The 23,009-nt window shown below is 44.2% G+C and overlaps 1 protein-coding gene across 1 annotated transcript; it reads left to right on the top strand.

The window, feature by feature from the left end:
* Positions 1-21,641: 21,641 nt before the first annotated feature.
* LOC137350400 (histone H2B 1/2-like) lies at positions 21,642-22,206 on the top strand. Its single transcript, XM_068015062.1, has 2 exons — positions 21,642-21,740; positions 21,831-22,206. Exons 1-2 carry the CDS (start codon positions 21,642-21,644, stop codon positions 22,197-22,199), a joined length of 468 nt encoding a protein of 155 aa, XP_067871163.1. The 3' UTR covers positions 22,200-22,206.
* Positions 22,207-23,009: the final 803 nt, after the last annotated feature.

The following is a 23,009-nucleotide window of genomic DNA, read 5'->3' as shown; positions in this document are numbered from 1 at the left end:
TTTATGTTTGGTCGGAAGACAAACAGTTCACTTTCACAACATCAAGTGTTTCCCCATAATAACAAGATGCACTCGATTGCGATCAGCTTTTTCCTTCCAGTGAACACATCAATCAGTAACAAATCACTTGTGCTCACACGAAGACAAGCTGCAAACACGGACCAAGTGGGCAGCTTTCTGGGTTCTAGGTTCCCCTTACCCCGCCCCTCCCTCCCTCCAGTCCAAGCCCCTCTTCACTTTCTTTGTTGGGACTTTGATGAGGGTGAAGTGGGGAAAGTTCCCATTCATGTCTGAATGCGGAATTGCTGCAAAGATCTGCGCACGCGCGACATAGCCCCGCCCCCGGTGGGACGTCACAATGAGGAGTGGAGCGCATGCGCAGTATTTCCCCAACCCAGTCTGTGAGGCCATTCACTCAATGAGGGGAAGATGCTTTAAATCTGCTGCTAATGGAGACTTCCCGGGCCCGGGGGAAGGGAACAAACAGCATCTGCTTCCAGCAGCCACTGCTTTGGGAGCGTGTCCGCAGATGTGCTCAGAGATTAGCATTGAGTGGTGGGAAGTTGAGGGGGAGTCGGGGAGTGTTTGGAACAGACACTGTGGAGCAGGAGCTGCTCCCGGAACATGGAGTGAGCCGGGGACACGGGGAAGGGAGAGTTCATTCTCGGACAGTGTCTGTCCAGGCTCAGGGAGACACAATGGGAAGAAATCACTATTGAAAATCAGTGACAATTTCACCACCCAAAGGAGAGGGAATTTTCCTGCTTTAGTTCCAGTTGGGAGAGCCAACTGTGCAACAGCCCCGACAAACAAATTTCTCTGCAGCACCTGTGGAAGAGCCTGTCACTCCAGAATTGGCCTTTATAGCCACTCCAGGCGCTGCTTCACAAACCACTGACCACCTCCAGGCGCGTATCCATTGTCTCTCGAGATAAGGAGGCCCAAAAGAAAGAAAAGAAAAAGAAAGTTCCAGTCTCTCACTGTTCGTTGGATCGTGAACAGTGGGGGGAAAATAGCTGCAAAATAACGATGTGGACAGTTAGACAAAGAGCATTTATTGCAGACACCAGGTGAGAAGTGTGAAAGGCACATTTTAAATAGTGGCTGCTTGTTTTCCATTGAAATGGGTAATTACTGGGTAATGAACCCGGCCAGGTGTTAGATTTAGATGTAGGTGAGCACTTTGGCGATAGTGATCACAATTCGGTTAGGTTTACCTTAGCGATGGGCAGGGACAGGTATATACCGCAGGGCAAGAATTATAGCTGGGGGAAAGGAAATTATGACGCGATTAGGCAAGATTTAGGATGTGTAGGATGGGGAAGGAAACTGCAGGGGATGGGCACAAACGAAATGTGGAGCTTATTCAAGGAGCAGCTAATGCGTGTCCTTGATAAGTATGTACCTGTCAGGCAGGGAGGAAGTTGTCGAGCAAGGGAGCCGTGGTTTACTCAAGAAGTTGAAGCGCTTGTCAAGAGGAAGAGGGCGGCTTATGTTAGGATGAGACGTGAAGGCTCAGTTAGGGCGCTTGAGAGTTACAAGCTAGCCAGGAAGGATCTAAAGGGAGGGCTAAGAAGAGCAAGGAGAGGACACGAGAAGTCATTGGCGGATAGGATCAAAGAAAACCCTAAGGCTTTCTATAGGTATATCAGGAATAAACGAATGATAAGAGTTAGAACAGGGCCAATCAAGGATAGTAGTGGGAAGTTGTGTGCGGAATCAGAGGAGATAGGGGAAGCGTTAAATGAATATTTTTCGTCAGTATTTACAGTAGAGAAAGAAAATGTTGCCGAGGAGATTACTGAGATACAGCCTACTAGGCTAGATGGGATTGAGATTCACAAGGAGGAGGTGTTAGCAATTTTGGAAAGAGTGAAAATAGATAAGTCCCCTGGGCCAGATGGGATTTATCCTAGGATTCTCTGGGAAGCCAGGGAGGAGATTGCAGAGCCGTTGTTGTTGATCTTCAAGTCGTCATTGTCGACAGGAGTAGTGCCGGAGGACTGGAGGATAGCAAATGTTGTCCCCTTGTTCAAGAAGGGGAGTAGAGACAGCCCTGGTAATTATAGACCTGTGAGCCTTACTTCGGTTGTGGGTAAAATGTTGGAAAAGGTTATAAGAGACAGGATTTATAATCATCTTGAAAAGAATAAGTTCATTTGCGATAGTCAGCACGGTTTTGTGAAAGGTAGGTCGTGCCTCACAAACCTTATTGAGTTTTTCGAGAAGGTGACCAAACAGGTGGATGAGGGTAAAGCCGTGGATGTGGTGTATATGGATTTCAGTAAGGCGTTTGATAAGGTTCCCCACGGTAGGCTATTGCAGAAAATACGCAAGTATGGGGTTGAAGGTGATTTAGAGCTTTGGATCAGAAATTGGCTAGCTGAAAGAAGACAGAGGGTGGTGGTTGATGGCAAATGTTCATCCTGGAGTTTAGTTACTAGTGGTGTACCGCAAGGTTCTGTTTTGGGGCCACTGCTGTTTGTCATTTTTATAAACGACCTGGATGAGGGTGTAGAAGGGTGGGTTAGTAAATTTGCGGATGACAAGAAGGTCGGTGGAGTTGTGGATAGTGTCGAAGGGTGTTGTAGGGTACAGAGGGACATAGATAGGCTGCAGAGCTGGGCTGAGAGATGGCAAATGGAGTTTAATGCGGAGAAGTGTGAGGTGATTCACTTTGGAAGGAGTAACAGCAATGCAGAGTACTGGGCTAATGGGAAGATTCTTGGTAGTGTAGATGAGCAGAGAGATCTTGGTATCCAGGTACATAAATCCCTGAAAGTTGCTACCCAGGTTAATAGGGCTGTTAAGAAGGCATATGGTGTGTTAGCCTTTATTAGTAGGGGGATCGAGTTTCAGAGCCACGGGGTCATGATGCAGCTGTACAAAACTCTGGTGAGGCCGCACCTGGAGTATTGCGTGCAGTTCTGGTCACCGCATTATAGGAAGGATGTCGAAGCTTTGGAAAGGGTGCAGAGGAGATTTACTAGGATGTTGCCTGGTATGGAAGGAAGGTCTTACGAGGAAAGGCTGAGGGACTTGGGGTTGTTTTCGTTAGAGAGAAGGAGGAGGAGAGGTGACTTAATAGAGACATACAAGATAATCAGAGGGTTAGATAGGGTGGATAGTGAGAGTCTTTTTCCTCGGATGAGGATGGCAAACACGAGGGGACATAGCTTTAAGTTGAGGGGTGAAAGATATAGGACAGATGTCAGAGGTAGTTTCTTTACGCAGAGAGTAGTAGGGGCGTGGAACGCCCTGCCTGCAACAGTAGTAAACTCGCCAACTTTAAGGGCATTTAAGTGGTCATTGGATAGACATATGGATGTAAATGGAATAGTGTAGGTCAGATGATCGGCGCAACATCGAGGGCCGAAGGGCCTGTACTGCGCTGTAATATTCTAATTCTAATTCTAATTCTAAAAAATGTGACTGTGTAAAGGTCACTGCTCTGTCGGTCAGTCCCAGTCATTGAGCAGTGCAGGGCTTGTGTTGTTTCTGAATGTCACAAACTTGTTGTAAAACCACTGCAAACACCTGGTAAACAGAAGCTGAATACTGCAGTACTGCAGTGGAGTCAGACATTGACACTGTTTGTGTTCCTGGTTTTCATTTCGCGATTGTTCATAATGATTATTATTGGGACGATTGCATTGATCGCTTTTGTATCTTCTACCTCATGAGTTCTTAAGGTTTAAGAGTTACTTTTCATTCCTGCAGGCAAATACATGAAGGAACCTGAATGGATGTGGTGATGTGGTGATTCCTGGCCACAAGAAAAAGTGCAGCGAGCTCGTTCCAACACACAGTCGGTACAGGATCACTCGCAAAGCACAGAGATACTGCCAGCTCATCAGTTCCACTGGAACAAGCAAAAGAAGTAGACAGACACTGATCCCAAAGTCGAGAGACACATTTTCAATCCAACAGTCAAACAACAGCAGGAGAGACAGAAGTTGTTTCCATTTCACTCCAATTCAGTTCAGCTGAAAGGTTGATACATCAATCGCAGTCCAAAAACAAACCCACTATCAGATCTATATAAACTCTGTCACCATGGTCACATTTTAAATATAAAATCTGAAACAGAACAGACAAAATTTACATGATTGAAAGGTACAGAATGAATGCAAGGAGGCTTCAAGGGGATTTGGACAGGCGAAGGGAATGGGCAAGAACATGGCAGATGGAATATAATGTGAGTAAGTGTGAAGTTATCCACTTTGGTAGAAAAAGCAGAAAGACAGAGTATTTGTTAAATGGTGAGAGGTTGGGAAGTGTCGATGTTCAAAGGGACCTGGATTTCTTTTTTATTCATTCATGGGTTGTGGGTGTCACTGGCGAGACCAGCATGTATTGCCCATCCCGAATTGCCCTTGAGAAGTTGGTGGTGAGCTGCCTTCTTGAACCGCTGCAGTCCATGTGGGGTAGGTACACCCACAGTGCTGTTAGGGAGTTCTAGAATTTTGACCCAGCAACTGTGAAGGAATGGCAATATACTTCCAAGTCAGGATGGTGTGTGGCTTGGGGGAGAACTTGCAGCTGGCGGTGTTCCCATGCATTTGCTGCCCTTGTCGTTCTAGGTGGTAGAGGTTGCGGGTTTGGAAGGTTTTGTCGAAGGAGCCTTGGTGTGTTTCTGCCATGCATCTTGTAGATGGTACACACTGGTGCTGCTGTGCGTCAGTGGTGGAGGGAGTGAATGTTTGTGAATGGGGTGCCAATCAAGTGGGCTGCTTTGTCCTGGATGGTGTCGAGCTTCTTGAGTGTTGTTGGAGCTGCACCCATCCAGGCAAATGGAGAATATTCCATCACACTCCTGACTTGTGCCTAAGAGATGGTGGACAGGCTTTTGGGAGTCAGGAGATGAGTTACTCGCCACAGGATTCCTAGCCTCTGACCTGCTCTTTTAGCCACGGTATTTATATGGCTACTCCAGTTCAATTTCTGGCCAGTGGTAGCCCCTAGTCTGTTGATAGTGGGGGATTCAGTGATAGTACTACCATTGAATCTCATGGGGAGATGGTTAGATTCTCTCTTGTTGGAGATGGATGTCCTTGTTCATGAGCTACTAGAAGCTAGTATGCAGGTGCAGCAGGCAATTAAGAAGGCAAATTGTATGTTGGCTTCATTGAAAGGGGATTTGAGTACCTGAGTAAAGATGTATTGCTTCAATTGTATAATGACTTGGTGAGACCACACCGAGAATATTCTGTACAATTGTGGTTTCTTTATCTCGGGAAGTATATACTTGTGTTGCGACCAGGTGAGAAAGGTGTCTAGGGGTCTGTTAATTTCTTCACCTGGTCTTATTGTAACAGGGCTTAATTTTTAAACACATTGTGTTTTGAGCTCCCCCTTTGTGAATCCTTGTTCACAGCTTTCCAATTATAAGGCAAAGTAATGAGCAAAAACAGGCTTTCTTTGGTTTAAAGAAGAAAACTGATATTTATTAAACTTACTTAAACTCTAATACGGTTCACCCATACGGATATACGACGTGCCCACGCTAGCATGCATACGCGATACACACATGCAAATAGGGACAGAAAAGAGAAGAAATTGTTAGGTGAAAGGTTTGAGGCAGTCTCTAACGTTTTATTTTACTCTGCTGCATGCTCACTTGATTGTAGTTAGTCTTGCTGTTCGTTGGGGCCTAGTGTTCTTCTTAAACCTTGTTCACGTTGGAGACTTTTCTCTCTTTGAGCTTCATCTGTTTTCACAAGATTCAGTTCCGTGGGGAAGAGATGGAGGCAGGCAGGAGGGAGGTCTTATCAGTCCAGGAGAAAAGTGCTTTCTGATTTCAAGTACTGTTTTCTCCAATTTAAAAACTCTCAGTTCAAACCTCTGCAATAGCCAGTTAGTCATGTGACTAAAACTGGTCTGACCATTTCTTCTGTGCATTGGGGAAGCAACAACTGGGTCCCCATTGTTTCAACACTGTCTGTTACTATGCAAATGTCTTTCCAGTCTGGGGCTTGCAATTTTTAAGTTTTAATGTTCATGCGGTGAAATAATGTGTCCCTCAGTCTTGGCAGGTGGGGGTTTGCCTGACACTTGTCATAGAGGGAGTGCAACAGATGTTCACCAGACTAATCCCCTGGGATGGAAGATGATGAGAGACTGCAGAAACTGGCCCTGTATTCTCTAGAGTTTCAAAGAATGACAGATGATCTAATTGAAACTTACAAAATTCTTCCAGGGTCTGACAGGGTCGATATGGATAGAAGGTTTCTTCTGGCTAGTGAGGTTAGAACAAGAGGACACAGTCTCAAAATAAGGGCCAGGCATTTGAGACTTAGATGAGCAGGAATGTCTTTACTTGGTGTGGCAAATCCGTGGAATTCTCTACCCCAGAGGGCTGTGGAGGCTCAATCATTGAACATATTCAAGACAGAAATTGATAGATTTCCAAATACTAATGAGATCAAGGGATATGGAGATAGTGGCGAAAAATGGCGTAGAGGTAGATGATCAGCCACGAGCTATTTGAATGGTAGAGCAGGCCGATGGGCCGAATGGCCTACTGCCCCTATTTCCTATGATGCTATAAATCCCAATAATATACATCAGACGTTAGACCGAGCTACACATTACATAACAGTCCAAAAATCCCACAAAGTTTAAGACTGAATGATACAGTATCAAATCGATTATGACAAACTGAAGGACTTGGAGCTTGCATACCAGCCCATCGAAGTTATATTTTCATTCACGATCGTTTTCACAGAGCTAAATTTTGAATACCAATCCACAACTTGCACAGGACTACCAAATAAAACCTACAGTTGTAAAATACAGTTAATTCATATTTTAAATTAAACACAAGACAAACATAGATTGATACATTGAGAGTAGGGAGCAGCGAGAGTGGAATGGAGCATAAAGACCCCAGAGAGTGACAGCGAGAGACAGATCGAGTTCGGGTTCAAGTTCGCTCAAAGAGCGGGAAACAGCGAGAGTGGAGCGGACAAGAGTCCAGGCCGCCGTAGTGTGAAAACAAAGTGAATAGTGACATCACAGGAAAGCTGCAAGGTGATTGGTTGTGAGCAAATGCTGTTTAGGAGAATCAGTAAATCGTTAGTACACCACTGTTGGGGTGGATGTGTAAATAGCTGGGTTCTCGCAGCTCAACAACTGGCAGACTTAAAAAAAAAAGTATCAATAATAAGGAACAAGTGAGTAGCCGGTGAGTATGTTTTTTTCAGTAAGGTTTATTTTAACTAGTGAACTGTATTGATTTTTAGTAGGATTTATCAGTACTAGTAAGGTTTTATTCATAATTCTAAGGTGTTGTAGAATTTGTCAGGCTTTTTTTTAGCAGCAGCAAAGGGTCAACTAATACATAAAGGAATGGCAGGGGTGCTTCAATCTCGAGCGTGCACCTCCTGTGCTATGTGGGAGCTCCCAGATGCTTCCCGTATCCTGGAGAACCATTTGTGCCAGGAAGTGATGTCAACTTTGGCAGCTTGAGCTCTGGGTTTTGGAACTTGAGCGGTAACTGGCGACACTGTGCTGCATTGGTGAGGATGAGAGCTACATCTATGTGTGGAGCCAGAGGAAATGGCGAGGTACTAAATGAGTACTTTGCATCAGTATTCACCAAAGAGAAGGACTTGGTGGATGATGAGTATAGGGAAGGGAGTGTAGATAGTCTGGGTCATGTCGTTATCAAAAAGGAGGAGGTGTTGGGCATCTTGCAAAGCATTAAGGTAGATAAGTCCCCTGGGCCTGATGGGATCTCCCCCAGAATACTGAGGGAGGCAAGGGAAGAAATAGCTGGGGCCTTGACAGAAATCTTTGTATCCTCATTGGCTACAGGTGAGGTCCCAGAAGACTGGAGAATAGCCAATGGTGTTCCTTTGTTTAAAAAGGGTAGCAAGGATAATCCAGGAAATTATAGGCCGGTGAGCCTTAATTCAGTGGTAGGGAAATTATTGGAGAGGATTCTTCGGGATAGGATTTACTCCCATTTGGAAACAAATGGATTTCTTAGCGAGAGGCAGCATAGTGTTCCCTAACTTGATCGAGTTTTTTGAGGAAGTGATGAAGATGATTGATGAAGGAAGGGCAGTAGATGTTGTCTATATGGACTTCAGTAAAGCTTTTGACGAGGTCCCTCATGGCAGACTAGTACAAAAAGTGAAGTCACACGGGATCAGAGGTGAGCTGGCAAGATTGATACAGAACTGGCTCGGTCATAGAAGACAGAGGGTAGCAGTGGCAGGGTGCTTTTCTGAATGGAGGGCTGTGACTAGCGGTGTTCTGCAGGGATCAGTGCTGGGACCATTGCTGTTTGTAGTATGTATAAATGATTTTGAGGAAAATGTAGCTGGTCTGATTAATAAGTTTGCGGACGACACAAAGGTTGGTGGAGTTGCGGATAGTGATGAGGATTGTCAGAGTATACAGCAGGATATAGATCGGTTGGAGACTTGGGCGAAGAAATGGCAGATGGAGCTTAATCTGGACAAATGTGAGGTAATGCATTTTGGAAGATCTAATACTGGTGGGAAGGATACAATAAATGGCAAAACCCTTAGGAGTATTGACAGGCAGAGAGATCTGGGCGTACAGATCCACAGGTCCCAGAAAGAGGCAACGCAGGTGGATAAGGTAGTCAAGAAGGCATATGGCATGCTTGCCTTCATCGGTCGGGGCATACAGTATAAAAATTGGCAAGTCATGCTGCAGCTGTACAGAACTTTAGTTAGGCCACACTTAGAATATTGCGTGCAATTCTGGTCGCCACACTACCAGAGGGACATGGAGGCTTTGGAGAGGGTACAGAAGAGGTTTACCAGGATGTTGCCTGGTCTGGAGGGCATTAGCTATGAGCAGAGGTTGGATAAACTCGGATTGTTTTCACTGGAACGACGGAGGTGGAGGGGCGACATGGTAGAGGCTTACAAAGTTATGAGTGGCATGGACAGAATGAATAGTCAGAAGCTTTTTCACACGGTGGCAGAGTCAGTTACGAGGGGACATAGGTTTAAGGTGCAAGGGCAAAGTTTAGAGGGGATGTGCAAGGCAAGTTCTTTACATAGAGGGTTGTGAGTGCCTGGAACTTGCTGCCTGGGGAGGTGGTGGAAGCAGGTACGATAGCAACGTTTCAGAGGCATCTTGACAAATACGTGAACAGGATGGGAATAGAGGGATATGGTCCCTGGAAGTGCAGAAGGTTTTAGTTTAGACAGGCATCAAGATGGGCGCAGGCTTGGAGGGCCGAATGGCCTGTTCCTGTGCTGCACTGTTCTTTGTTCTTTCTACATAGATAACACGTTTATAGATGTGGTCACCCCACAGCTTAAGAGTATGCAGGGAGAGAGGGAATGGGTGACCACCAGGCAGTCAAAAGGAATCAGGCAGGTCGTGCAGGACACCCCGAGTGCGTCTCACTCTCCAGCAGGTATTCAGTTCTGAATACAGAGGACAATGATGCTTCACCTGGGGAGTGCAGCCAGAGCCAAGTCCATGGCACCATGGGTGACTCAGCTGCAAAGGGGAGTACAGGGAAGACTGGAAAAGCCATAGTGATAGGTGATTCAATCGTCAAGGGAACAATCAGGTGTTTCGGTGGCCACAGACGTGAATCCAGGAATGGAGTGTTGGCTCCCTGGTGCCAGGGTCAAGGATGTCATTGAGCAGCTACAGAGCATTCTGAAGGGGGAGGGTGAACAGCCAGCAGTGGTAGTCCACATCAGAACCAACAACATAGGTAGATATAAGGATGTTGTGCTGCAGTCAGAACATAGGGAGCAAGGTAAGAAATTAGCAAGCAGGACATCAAAAGTAATAATCTCCGGATTACTCCCAGTGCCACGTGCAAGTGAGTACAGGAATAGATGGATAAGACAGATGAATGTACAGGAATAGATGGATAAGACAGATGAACGTGTGGCTGGAAAGATGGTGCAGGAGGGAGGACTTTAGATTCTTGGGACAGGTTGGATGGGTTGCACCTGAACAGAGCTGGGACGGAGTTTCTTGCAGGATGTTTTGCTAGTGCTGTTGGGGAGGGTTTAAACTAGTTTGGCAGGGAGATGGGGACCGGAAGGTAGAGTCAGATGGGACAAAATCAGAAATGAAAATGGAAGGCAGAAAATTAATGCAGTTTGGAAGAGAGAGGAAACACTGATTCGGAAATTCAAAACAAAAAATGTTGGCACTGCTCAAGGATATCTAAATCAATGCAAGGAGTATAGCAAATGAATCAGATGAGCTCAGGGCACAGTTAGACACATGGCAGTATGATATCATAGCTATTACAGAAACATGGCTTAAGGAGGGACAGGCATGGCAGCTCAATTTTCCTGGTTACAGGGTTTTCAGACGTGAGAGAGAAGGGGATAAAAAAGGAGGGGGAGTGGCAATTTTGGTCAAAGAAACTATTAAAGCTGTGAGGAGAGATGATATGTTGGAAGGTTTATCAAATGAGACCGTATAGATTGAGCTGAGGAACAAAAAAGAGGCAATCACACTGCTGGGAGTGTACTATAGACCCCTAAACAGTCAGAGGGAGATGGAAGAGCAGATATGGAGGCAAATATCTGAGAAGTGCAAGAACAATAGGGCAGTAACAGTAGGGGATTTGAACCACCCCAACATTAACTGGGATACTTTTTGTGTAGAGGGAATTGAGGGAGCAGAATTCTTGAGGTGCATTCAGGAGAACTTTTTTAGCCAATATGTAGCAAGTCCAACAAGAGAGGGTGAAGTTTTAGACTTAGTTTTAGGAAATGAAGAGGGGCAGGTGGAAGGAGCGGCAGTGGGAGAGCAATTTGGTGGTAGTGATCATAATTCAGTCAGTTTTAATATAATTATGGAAAGGACAAGGACAGAACAGGAGTTAGAGTTCTCAATTGGGGCAAGGCCAACTTTACTAAGCTGAGGAGTGATTTACCGAAAGTGGACTGGAAACAGGTACTTGAAGGTAAATCAGTGTCAGAGCAGTGGGAAGAATTCAAAGGGGAGATTCAAGGGGTTCAGAGTCAACATGTTCCCACAAAGAAAAAGGGTGGGAAGGCCAAATCTAGAGCCCCATGGATGTCAAGGAGTTTACGGGTATAATAAGGTAGTAAAGGAAAGTTTATGCCCAACACAGAGAACTGAATACTACAGAAAGCCAAGAGGAGTATAGAATGTGGAGGGGGGAAATCAACATTGAAATTAGGAAAGTTAAGCGACAGCATTAAAGAATATTGGCAATCAAAATTATGGTGAACCCAAAGATGTTTTATCAATACATTGAGAGTAAAAGGATAAATAAGGAAAGAGTAGGGCACAGAAAAGACCAAAAAGGTAACCTATGTGTCGAGCAGAAGAAGCTGGCATTGTTCTGAATAAATACTTTGCATCTGTCTTCACAAAAGAGGGGGAAGATGCATATATTGTAGATAAGGAAGAGGGGTGTGAAGTATGGATGTGATCAACAGAGGGAGAGAGGACATATTAATGGGATTAGTGTATATGAAAGTTGATAAATCACGAGCACCGGATGGAATGCACCTCAGGCTGTTAAAAAGAAGCAAGAGAGGAAATAGCAGAAGAGCTGATCATCATTTTCCAGACCTCACTGGATACAGGTGTGGTGATGGAGGATTGGAGGACTGCTAACGTTGTACCTTTGTTTAAAAAGGGAGTGAGGGAGACCAAATAATTACAGGCCAGTCAGTCTAACATCAGTCGTGGGCAAATTATTGGAATCTATTCTGAGAGACAGGATAAAATGTTACTTCGAAAGGCACAGATTAATCAAGGATAGTCAGCATGGATTTGTTAAGGGAAGATCTTGTCTGCCCAACTTGATCGAAATTTTGAAGAATTAAGAAGGAAGATAGATGAGGGTAGTGCAGTTGATGTAGTCTACATGGATGTAAATGTAGGAGGTATGAGTTTGCAGATGGCACAAAGATTGGCTGTGTGGTAAATAGCAAGGAGGATAGCTGTAGGCTGCAGGAAGATCTTCATGGTCTGGTCAGATGGACAGAAAAATGGCAAATAGAATTCAATTCAGAAGTGTGAGTTGCTGCATTTGGGGAGGTCAAACAAGGCAAAGGAATACACAATTAATGGGAGAATACTGAGAGGTGCAGAGGAAGTGAGGGACCTTGGAGTAAATGTCCACAGATCCCTGAAGGTAGCAGGACAGGTCGATAAGGTGGTAAGAAGGCATATGGAATCCTTTCCTTTATTAGCCGATGTATAGATTTAAGAGCAGGGAGGTTATGCTGGAACTGTATAAATCATTAGTCAGGCCACAACGAATACTGTATGCAGTTCTGATCACCTCATTGCAGAAAGGATGTAATTGCACTCAAGAGGGTGCAGAGGAGATTCACGAGGATGTTGCCGGGATTGGAAAAATGCAGCTATGAGGAAAGACTGGATAGGCTGGGGCTGTTCTCCTTGGCACAGAGAAGGCTGAGGGGAAATCTCATTGAAACATACAAAATTTTGAGGTGCCTGGACAGAGTTGAAGTGAAGGGCCTATTTACCTTAGCAGAGAGGTCAGTGACTAGGGGAAATAGATTTAAAGTGATTGGTAGAAAGATTACGGGGGAGATGAGGAAAAGTTTTTTTCAGCCAGAGGGTGGTGGGGGTCTGGAACTCACTGCCTCAATTCATTCAAAAGAAGTCTGGATATACACTTCAAGTGCTGTAATCTGCAGGGCTACAGACCAAATGCTGGAAGGTGGAATTAGAATGGGTGGAAAGTTTTTCATCTGGCACAGACACGATGGGCCAAGTGGCCTCTTTCTGTGCCTTCACCTTTCTTTGATTCTATGATACTACAATTACCCAGCTGTTGTAATGGAAATTGAACTTGTTTCTCTGGACCATTAGTGGAGACTTCAGGATTACTCGTCCTGTAATGTCACCACAAAACCACCATACCGCTGTACGAGATTTTTTACTGGTTTGTTCTGTGGATTTCAATCTACACAAATGGAATTGATAATCTATTTCACACTGTTTGAGATGTTTTTGGCTGGTAAATAATGTGTATCTCAGTCGACTGTATTTTTAAATTCCGCAGTCTGGGTGAGTTCAGGCATCTAATTTACATCACAGTTTGCACTTTCTGTCAGCATTACTTAATCTAATACTGTTTTATTTTTGGACTGGCAATGTTTAGATCAATCTACACTCATGGAATTGATACTGTATTTCAGTTTGATATTGTATGAGTTTTTAGAATGGTATATAATATTTAGATCAATCTACACTAATGGAATTGATTCTGTATCTTTCCATTTCACAGTGTGGGTGAGTTCTGAACTGGTATCTAATTTGTGTCTCAGGTTACAATATCTTTCAGCACCTTAGAAACTTTCACTGTAATGAATGTTGAACTTGTATGTAACTTGTATCTCAGGGTACACTATGGGGATGTTTAAACATCCTTTATCATGAATGGATGTGAGCTTTGAGTATGGTATTTAATTTAAATCTCAGGGTACAGCATTACGTTAGATTCTGTGCCATTCAATCAATACCGTGTGCCAATTCTATCAGATATTTAATTGATAGCTAAGTCTGCATTATATTTAGATTGACACATTGTATTTCAATCTGTTAATGAGGGTGACTTTGACCTGGGATTGAGGTATCTGACTGTCAATGGGACTGAATTGGGGTGAAATGGAAACAACTTATTTCTCTCCTGCTTTGTTTGATTGTTGGATTGAAAATGTGTCTCTGGAACTTGGAATCAATGTGAGCCTGACTACTTCTGCAGTCTGAGACTAGGGAACTGATTAACTGTCGATATCTCTGTACTCTGAGTGATAATGTACCTACTGTGTGTGAGAGGAGCTGGCTGCACTGTTGTTTGTGCCTCGAGTGCAGCAACCATCACATTCATCACAATATCTTCAAGTATTTGCCTGTATGAAGAAAAAATATGTCTTAACTCAAGAACAGGGGAGGTGCAAAATATCAAAGAGGTGAATTTAATTTTGCAATTAATAATCATTAAAAACACCCACAAATGAAAACCAGTGTCAGTATCTGTCTCCACTGAAGTACTGAAGCTCCCAGCTCCTGCATCACAAGTATTCTGGGCAGATCCATCTAGACAAAACACTGCACTGGGATCGTCCCAACTTCTCTATGCTCTGCACATATTTCCAGCCACCCTGCTTCATATGCACAAATAAAGAAAAATAAAGCCCCATATGTATATCCCTCAATTCCTTTCTTCCCATACAGTTGTTCCACCTCCCCTTAAATGCATCAATACTATTCGCCTCGACCTCTCCCTGTGGTTGCAAATTCCAGATTCTAACCACTCACTACATAAATACCTTTTTCATGAATTCCTCATTGGTTTTATGAATGTCGATTTTATATTTTTGGCTCTTGTTTCAGACACCACCACAAGTGGAAACATGTCTCCGTGTATTCTTTAAAAGCCCTTCACTGTTTCCTCACTTTTTTCATTTGTTAGTGTGATGTAGGCATCACTGGCTATGCCAGCATTTATTGCCCATTCCAAATTGCCCTTGTCAAAGTGGTGGTGAGCTGCCTTCTTAAGCCGCTGCAGTCCTTGAGCTGCAGGAATTCCAGCAGTGCTGTTTGGAAAGGAGTTCCAGGATTTTTACCCAGCGACAGTGAAGGAATGGTGATATAGTTCCAGGTCAGGATGGTGTGTGGCTTGGAGGGGAACTTGCAGGTGGTAGTTTTCCCGTGCATCTGCTGCCCTTGTCGGTGGTCGAGGTTCTGGGTTTGGAAGGTACTGTCGAAGAAGCCTTGGTGTGATGCTGCAGTGCATCTTTTAGCTGGTATGCACTGCTGCCACTGTGCATCAGTGGTGAATGGAGTGAATATTGAAGGTGGTGGATGTGGGCAATCAAACAGGCTACTTGAGTGTTGTTGGAGCTGCCTTCATCCAGGCAAGTGTGCAGTATTCCATCACACTCCTGACTTGTGTCTTGTGAATGGTGGACGGATGTGGGGAAACAGGAGGTAAGTTACTCGCCGCAGAATTCCTAGCCTCTGACCTGCTCTTGCAGTCACAGCATTTATATGGCTGGTCCAGTTCAGTTTCTGGTCAATGGTAACCAATGGTCAATGTTAATGGTGGGGGATTCAGTGATGGTAATGCCATTGAACATCAAGGGGATATGATTAGATTCTCTCTTGTTTGAGATGGTCATTGCCTGGCACTTATCTGATGCCAATGTTACTTGCCACTTATCAGCCCAAGCCTGGACGTTGTGCAGGTCTTGCTGCATCTGGACATGGGCTGCTTCAGTATCTGAGGAATCATGAATGGTGCTGAACATTGCGCAATCATCAGAAAACATCCACACTTCTGGCCTTGTGATGGAGGGAAGGTCGTTGATGAAGCTGCTGAAGATGGTTGGGCCTAGAACACGAGCATAAGGAATTCCAGCTGTAATGGCCGGAGACTGAGATGATTGACCTGAACAACCACAGCCATCTTCCTTAGTGCTAGGTATGACTGCAAACAGCAGAGCATTTTGCCCCGATTTCTATTTACACTGGTTTTGCTAGGGCTGCCTTGTTGCCATACATGTCAAAGGCTGCCTTGATGTCAAGGGCAGTCACTCCCACCTCACAATGCAATGTTTCTTTAACTCTAAAATAAAAGCAAAAGTCTGCAGATGCTGGAAATCTGAAATAAACAAAAATGCTGGAAATACTCAGCAGTTCAGGCAGCATTTGTGGAGGGAGAAACACAATTAACATTTCAGGTCTGTGTCCTTTCATTTTACAATATGCTTTATGTCCTGGCAGATAACAGTGCATTCAGTTTGTAGTAATGGAATTAATACTGTATCCTCCAGTCTGACCACTTGTGATATTTGTGGAGTTGTGTGTAACATGTAGCTCAGTCTGCAGTCTGGTTACATTATTGAGATTAATTCTGTACTTCACAATCAGGTACTGTTTGTCCGTTCTATCTGACATTGAAATTGTAGTAAAGGATGCTCTCTTGTGAGAGTGACACAGTGCCTTGCAATCTGATAGTGGATGTGATTTTGGACTGGGATTGATGTATCTACCTGTCAGTGGGACAGAGTTGGGGGGAAATGGAAACAACTTCAGTCTGTCATGCTCTGTGTGACTGTTGGATTGACTGTTAGTCTCTGGAACTTGGGATCAGTGCCAGTCTGACTAGTACTGCTGGCAGTGATTGTGGAACTGATGTATCATTCAGAGAGAAAAGAGACTGTACTTACTGTGTGTGAGGAGCCGGCTGCACTTCCCCTTGTGCTGAGGCATCATTATATTTATTCTACTTCCTTCAAGTATTTGCCTGTAGAAAGAAAAAGTATTTATTATAATTCAGGAAGAGGTGTGGTGGAAGTGACAAGAGAGACCAAAACAATCTTTGAATGAATAATCATTGTGAACAATCACAAAGGAAACCCAGCAATACAAACAGAGTCAGTGTCTGATTCCACTGCAGTCCTGCAGCCCCCAGCTAATGCACACCAGAGGCTTTGGCCATTTTACAACAATTAAATAACATCCAGAAACAATCCGCTGGGCCATGAATGGGACTGACCGACGGAACAGGGACTTTTACACAGGTCAGATTTCCAGTTCCCGCTCCCATGGTCTAACCGTTTAGGCGAAACCAAACAGCCGCTGTTCAAAATGTGTCCTTCACACTTCTCACCTGGTGCCTATAATAGATTCTCTTTGTGTAACTCCCCACATCCTGACTGTCCGCTTCTGTTTCCACACTTCACTGTCCAATAACAAGAAACTGTGGGAAAAGGCTGGATCGCTCTCTTTGCGCTGGCACGGACATGATGGGCCGAATGGCCTCATTCTGCGCCGGAAATTTTCCATGTTTCTGTTTGCGGAATTGTTGCCGGAATCTGCGCCTGCGCTCCCCTCCCCCAGCACTGCCTGTGAGCGGAAGAAGATGGTTCAAAACAGCCGCGAATGGAGAGATCCCGGTCCCGGGGAAAGGGAGCAAACAGCAGCCTCCTTCCAGCAGCACATCGCTTTGGGAGCGTGTCCGCAGATTGACTCAGAGATCACCATCGAGTCCAGGGCAAGTTCAGGGGCAGGCGGGGGCTGTTTGTAAGAGGTGGAATTGAGAATCAACTAGTCCCGGAACATGGAGTGAGTGGGGGAAGGGAGAAGCCATTCTCAGGCTGTGTGTCGACGGGGAAAGGAGACAGAATGGGAAGAACCTGTTACTGCAGTGCAGTCAAACAATGATAATATTTGTATGACTGGGCTTCCTTTGTGGGGGCTCATTATTATTCGAGAGATTAAATTCATTAAAATCCTGTATCTTCTATCTCACCTGTATTTTAGTTATAAACATACTTTTGTTCAAACAGACAAATAATTGAATGAACCAGAATAAATGTGATGTTTCCTCCACCCAAGTTACAAGGAAGAGTGTCACCAGCTCCTTCTCACACACAGTCCGGACATTATCATTCACAGAGCGCAGAGACACAGACAGGTCATCAGTTCCACAGTCTCAGACAGCAGAAATAGTTCCAGAGACACATTTTCAATCCATCTATCCAACAGAACAGGAGAGACAGACGTTGTTTCCATGTCACCCCAACTCAGTACCACTGACAGGTAGATACATAAATCCCAGCCCAAATTCTCACCCACTATCAAATTATCAGTGTGTCAATCCCACAATAGTGCAACCTCAGCTACAAATTAAATACACATAGAACTGACACATGGTTCCCTTTTCAAAGTTACAGAATTAAGGGCGGCGCAGTGGTTAGCACCGCAGCCTCACAGCTCCAGCGACCCGGGTTCAATTCTGGGTACCGCCTGTGTGGAGTTTGCAAGGTCTCCCTGTGTCTGCGTGGGTTTCCTCCAGGTGCTCTGGTTTCCTCCCACATGACCAAAAGATTTACAGGTTGATAGGTAAATTGGCCATTATAAATTGCCCCTCGTATAGGTAGGTGGTAGGGAAATATAGGGACAGGTGGGGATGTGGTAGGAATATGGAATTATTGTAGGATTAGTATAAATGGGTGGTTGATGGTTGGCACAGACTCGGTGGGCCGAAGGGCCTGTTTCAGTGCTGTATCTCTAAACTAAACTAATATAATCTGAGATTCAAGTTAAATACCACCCCAAGATTTACACATGTTATCAGTTTATTATCAGTATTAATTCCCATAATGTGTCCAGACATATACATTAGATACTAGTCCAAATCTAAAATGCATAATCAGATTGAGAGATTCTGAAATATCGTATAACCTGAGATACAAACTCAGATTCCAGTTTAAAACTCATCCGGATTGTGAAACTAAAAGATACATTATAAATTTGATGAGTTTAGTCTGAGCTATAAATTACATACCAGTCCTGAAACCTCATAGTGTCAGATGGAAGATACTGTGCAATTCCAGACTGAGCTCATTTAACACACAAGTCCAAGATTCTCCCTCAGAGTCAGACTGAATGGCATTGATCAAATTGATTAGTACAGCCTGAGTTACATTTGCACATCAATCCTGTATCAGATTGAAAGATACATTATCTTTCGCTATTATGTTCACAGTGACAGATATTTAATACTTGGCAAAACTTCAAACATATTGTCTGCTTAAAACCAACCACATCTGTGGCCTGCTGCTGTGCTGACATTTTATGCAGAATGAATCCAGACTTGCAAACAGTCCCAGGGACGGAAGGTTATGTAATGAATCCCCCACTCACACAGAGTACCAGATACTGACAGATAAAGTGATGCTGATACACATGCTCAGTGCCAGATGCTGAAAAGTATAGGTTGATTATTGCACTCACTCACAGTACCTCAGCCTGAGTCATCTAAAGCAACCTAACACACAAATAGTAGCACTGAGAGATTGAGAAAGAGTCCAAAACTCACATAGAGTACCAGACACTGACAGATACAAACTGAAAACTACACGCACATGGATATAGGATTGGCTAACTCACAGAAAAGAGAGTGGGGATAAATGGAGCATATTCAGATTGGCAAACTGTAACTAATGGAGTGCCACAGGTACAGTGCTGGGGCCTCAACTATTTATGGTCTATATTAATAACTTGCATGAAGGGACCAAGTATATTGTTGCCAAATTTGTAGATGGTACAAAGATAGGTAGGAAAGCAAGTTGTGAGGAGGACACAATGTGTCTGTGAAGAGATATAGATAGGTTAAGTCAGTGGGAAAACATTTGGCAGTTGGAGTATAATATGGGGAAATGTGAGATTGTCTACTTTGGCAGGTAGAATAGAAAAACAGAATATTATTTACATAGAGAGAGACTGCAGAATGCTGCTGCACCAAGGAATCTGGGTGTCCAGGTACATGAATTACAAAAATGTTAGCATGAAGGTATGGCAAGTAATTGGCATTTTTAGCAAGGGGAATGGAGTATAAAAGTAAGGAAGTTTTGCCATAACTTTACAGGGCATTAGTGACATCCCAACCCCATACAGTTTTGGTCTCCTTACATAAGGAGGAATATACTTGCATTGGAATCACTTCAAAGAAGGTTCACTCGGCTGATTGCTGGGATGTTTGATTGTCTTATGAGAAAAAGTTGAGCAGGCTGGGTCTATACTCACTGGAGTTTAGAAGATTGAGAGGTGATCTTATTGAAACCTGTAAGATTCTCAGTGGGCTGGACAGGTAGATGCTGAGAGGACGTTTCTCCTTGTGGGGGATTATAGAATTAGGGGCAAGAGTTTAAGATAAGCAGTCTCTCTTTCAAGAAGGAGATGAGGAGGAATTTCTTCTCTGAGAGGGTTGTTAATCTTTGGAATTCTGCTCTCCAGAGGACTGTGGAGGCTGTGTCATTGAATATATTCAACGCAGCAATAGACAGATTTTTGATCTACAACAGAGTCAATGGTTATGGGGGCAGGCAGGAAAGTGAAGTTAAGGCCACAATCAGAACAGCCACGATCCTATTGAGTGGCGGAGCAGGCTTGATGGGCCAAATGGTCTACTCCTGTCCTATTTCGTATCTTCTTATGTACTTATGCACACACACACACACACACAACCAATGTGTGGCGGATCTAGAATTAATCCCACTTTCATACACAATACCAGTGACTGAAAGGTACAGAATTAATCCCACAGATAGATACGGTACCACCGACAGGTACAGAATGAATCCCATGCTCACAGTCAGCACCCGGGATTGAAAGATACATCTGATTCCTACCCTCACATAACAATATCAGACTGAGTTACAGAATGATTTCCACATTCATACTGGGCACCAATGACTGCTAATTAATTCATCCCACAATCACACACACTACCAAAGGCTGACAGATACAGAATTAATCCCACACTCCTATGTAGTAGCAAAGACTGACACATACAAAATCATTCTCAAATACTCCTACAGTACCTGGCAGATTCAGTGACTGCCAAACTCACATAAATCACCAGAGACTGACAGATAAAGAATGAACTCACACACACACTGAGCTACGGACAGATATAGCTTGAATTCCACACATACAGAACCACTGACAGATTCAGACTAAGTCCCAAATCACATAACATTCCAGAGACTAACAGAATGAATCAAATACTCACATACTGTGCCACTGACAGAATGTATTCCACACTCACATACAATACTGAAGACTGACAAATACAGAATGTAACTCACACTTTCACAAAGTACCAGTGAGTGACAGGTACAGAATGAATCCCACATTCACACATGACACTAGAGATGGATCGCCAAAAAAACAATAAGGCTGCCAGAATAGATAGAATTCACATCAAAATTCTAAAATATGGCAGAGAAACACTCGACACAAATACATGTCTCATTTCCCTCATCTGGAAGGAGGAGAGCATGTCAGGGGAACACCGTGATGCGGTAATTGTGATCATCTTTAAAAAAAGTTGACACAACCGACTGTGTTAACTATAGAGGGGTATCGCTGCTGTCCACCACAGGGAAGGTCATCACAAGAGTCCTTCTCAACTGCCTCCTCCCCGTGGCTGAAGAGCTCCTACTGGAAACACAATGTGGATTGTGTCCATCAACAGGCACAGTGAACATAATCTTCACAGCAAGACAACTTCAAGAAAATGTAGGGAGCAGCAGCAACTTTTATACATGGCCTTCTCTGACCTGACAAAGGCCTTCGACTCTACCAACCGAGAGGGATTATGGAATGTCCTCCTCAAACATACTGCACTACGACATGCAAGCTGTAATCCTTGCCAACGGATCTATCACTGACCCAATCCGAGTGCAAACTACGTCAAGTAAGGCTGTCATCGGCACCAATGCTCTTTTCCATCTTCCTTGCTGCAACACTCCACCTCATCTCCTCACACTCAAACACAGTACCTGACAGAGACAGAATGAATCCATACAGCACCAGAGACTGAGAGTTACCAAATTACATAAAACACTCGAACACAGTAGCCGAGACTAAAAAGGAAATTAATTGCACACTCACATGCAATAGCAGAGACACAACGACACAGAATCAGTCAATAAGTGTCCTCCCAACAACAGCCAGGACATTTCGAGGAAGCGCGACACAGTGAGCAGCTCTTTCAATACAAACTGGGGCTGGAGAGAGTCTTTGTGCAATATACTTCCTGATTGCAGTCAGGGTGTTTGTGATTGGTTGCAAATATTTAATCTGATTGGATGGCGAAAGAGACCATTTACAGAATTACAATGAAAAACCATTGTGACATCACTCCCAATCACCCAATCACAATCTTTACTTTCCCCCATCCCTCATTAGCATAGAGCTGTGGGATTGTCTATTTAATCCGCACTCGGAAGGGGTTTGGTTTATTTCTGTGTCTGAAATTGAATCTGAAGATGGTTGAGGAGAAGAAGAAAGCAGCTGCTAAGAAGGGCGCCAAGAAAACTGTGAGTAAACCATCAGCAAAGGGCGGCAAAAGGCGCAGAAAGTCGAGGAAGGAGAGTTACTCCATCTACATCTACAAAGTGATGAAGCAGGTTCACCCCGACACCGGCATCTCCTCCAAGGCCATGAGCATCATGAACTCGTTTGTGAACGATATTTTCGAGCGCATCGCGGGTGAGGCTTCCCGTCTGGCCCATTACAACAAGCGCAGCACCATCAGCTCCCGGGAGATCCAGACCGCCGTGCGCCTGCTGCTGCCCGGGGAGCTGGCCAAGCACGCCGTGTCGGAAGGGACAAAGGCGGTGACCAAGTACACCAGCTCCAAGTAAAACTGCACAATGAACTGAAAAACATATCAAACACAACGGCTCTTTTAAGAGCCACCCACAATCTCTCTGAAAAAGCTGCATCCGAACATCTCTATGAAATCATTTTAAGACAATGTGTAACATAATAAATGTCCCACTCTTGTGTTTTTGTCTGCTGTCCCATAAACCGAACTCAAACCCATAATCCGCTCATCCGCCTTTCCTTTTTTGCATAAAGCTGTTATTGTGGTTTTGCACAGCCCCTGAATGACCGCATTAACAGCTGCTTTCAGCGGTAAGGGTCAGACCTCAGTCCCTTCACTCTATTCCTGAAATGTGAACTAATTCATCATTTTATTAACAGCAACTCTCCACACTGTAACAGCCCGGAATGGGATTATTACACAGCAGACTAAGGGCAGTTTGAGGACTCGATCCGGCTCCCTCTTTTCAGAGAAGGACACTGGGCTCTGATTGAAGATAAACTGAACGTTTCGCTTCAGGGAAATGCTGTGAACAGGGATTTAGTACCGCCCGGGACAGTTTGAAAGCGATTGGAGAAAGATCCACAATTTAAACAACATTTTAAACCCGCGTCTGTAATTGGTGACGGAAAGAGTTGAATAGAACAAAATAAAGAGAAGGGATTTTAAATATTTGACTGAGGATGACATTTATTTTGATCCGCTCCTTTCTGACAATGAAATTGGCGGGCTTTTTGAAATTGACACATTTTCTGCTTCTGATGTTGTGGCGGGAAAATCCCGCCCACTGTGTTTGTCAGTGACTTGATTGGTGAAGAATATAGGCAAATGAGGTGAATTTTGTAGC

Source organism: Heterodontus francisci, chromosome 35 (genome assembly GCF_036365525.1).
Source record: "Heterodontus francisci isolate sHetFra1 chromosome 35, sHetFra1.hap1, whole genome shotgun sequence".
Taxonomy (NCBI): Eukaryota; Metazoa; Chordata; class Chondrichthyes; order Heterodontiformes; family Heterodontidae; genus Heterodontus; species Heterodontus francisci.
This window is presented reverse-complemented; position numbering and strand designations above follow the sequence as displayed.

What these genes read in the sequence shown, in the direction of transcription:
- LOC137350400 (XM_068015062.1), top strand. Translation starts at nt 21,642, where the DNA reads ATGGCGAAAGAGACCATTTACAGAATTACAATGAAAAACCATTGTGAC. An exon ending in CTTTCCCCCATCCCTCATTA is followed by an intron (nt 21,741 to 21,830) that starts GCATAGAGCTGT and finishes AAGATGGTTGAG; the next exon opens with GAGAAGAAGAAAGCAGCTGC.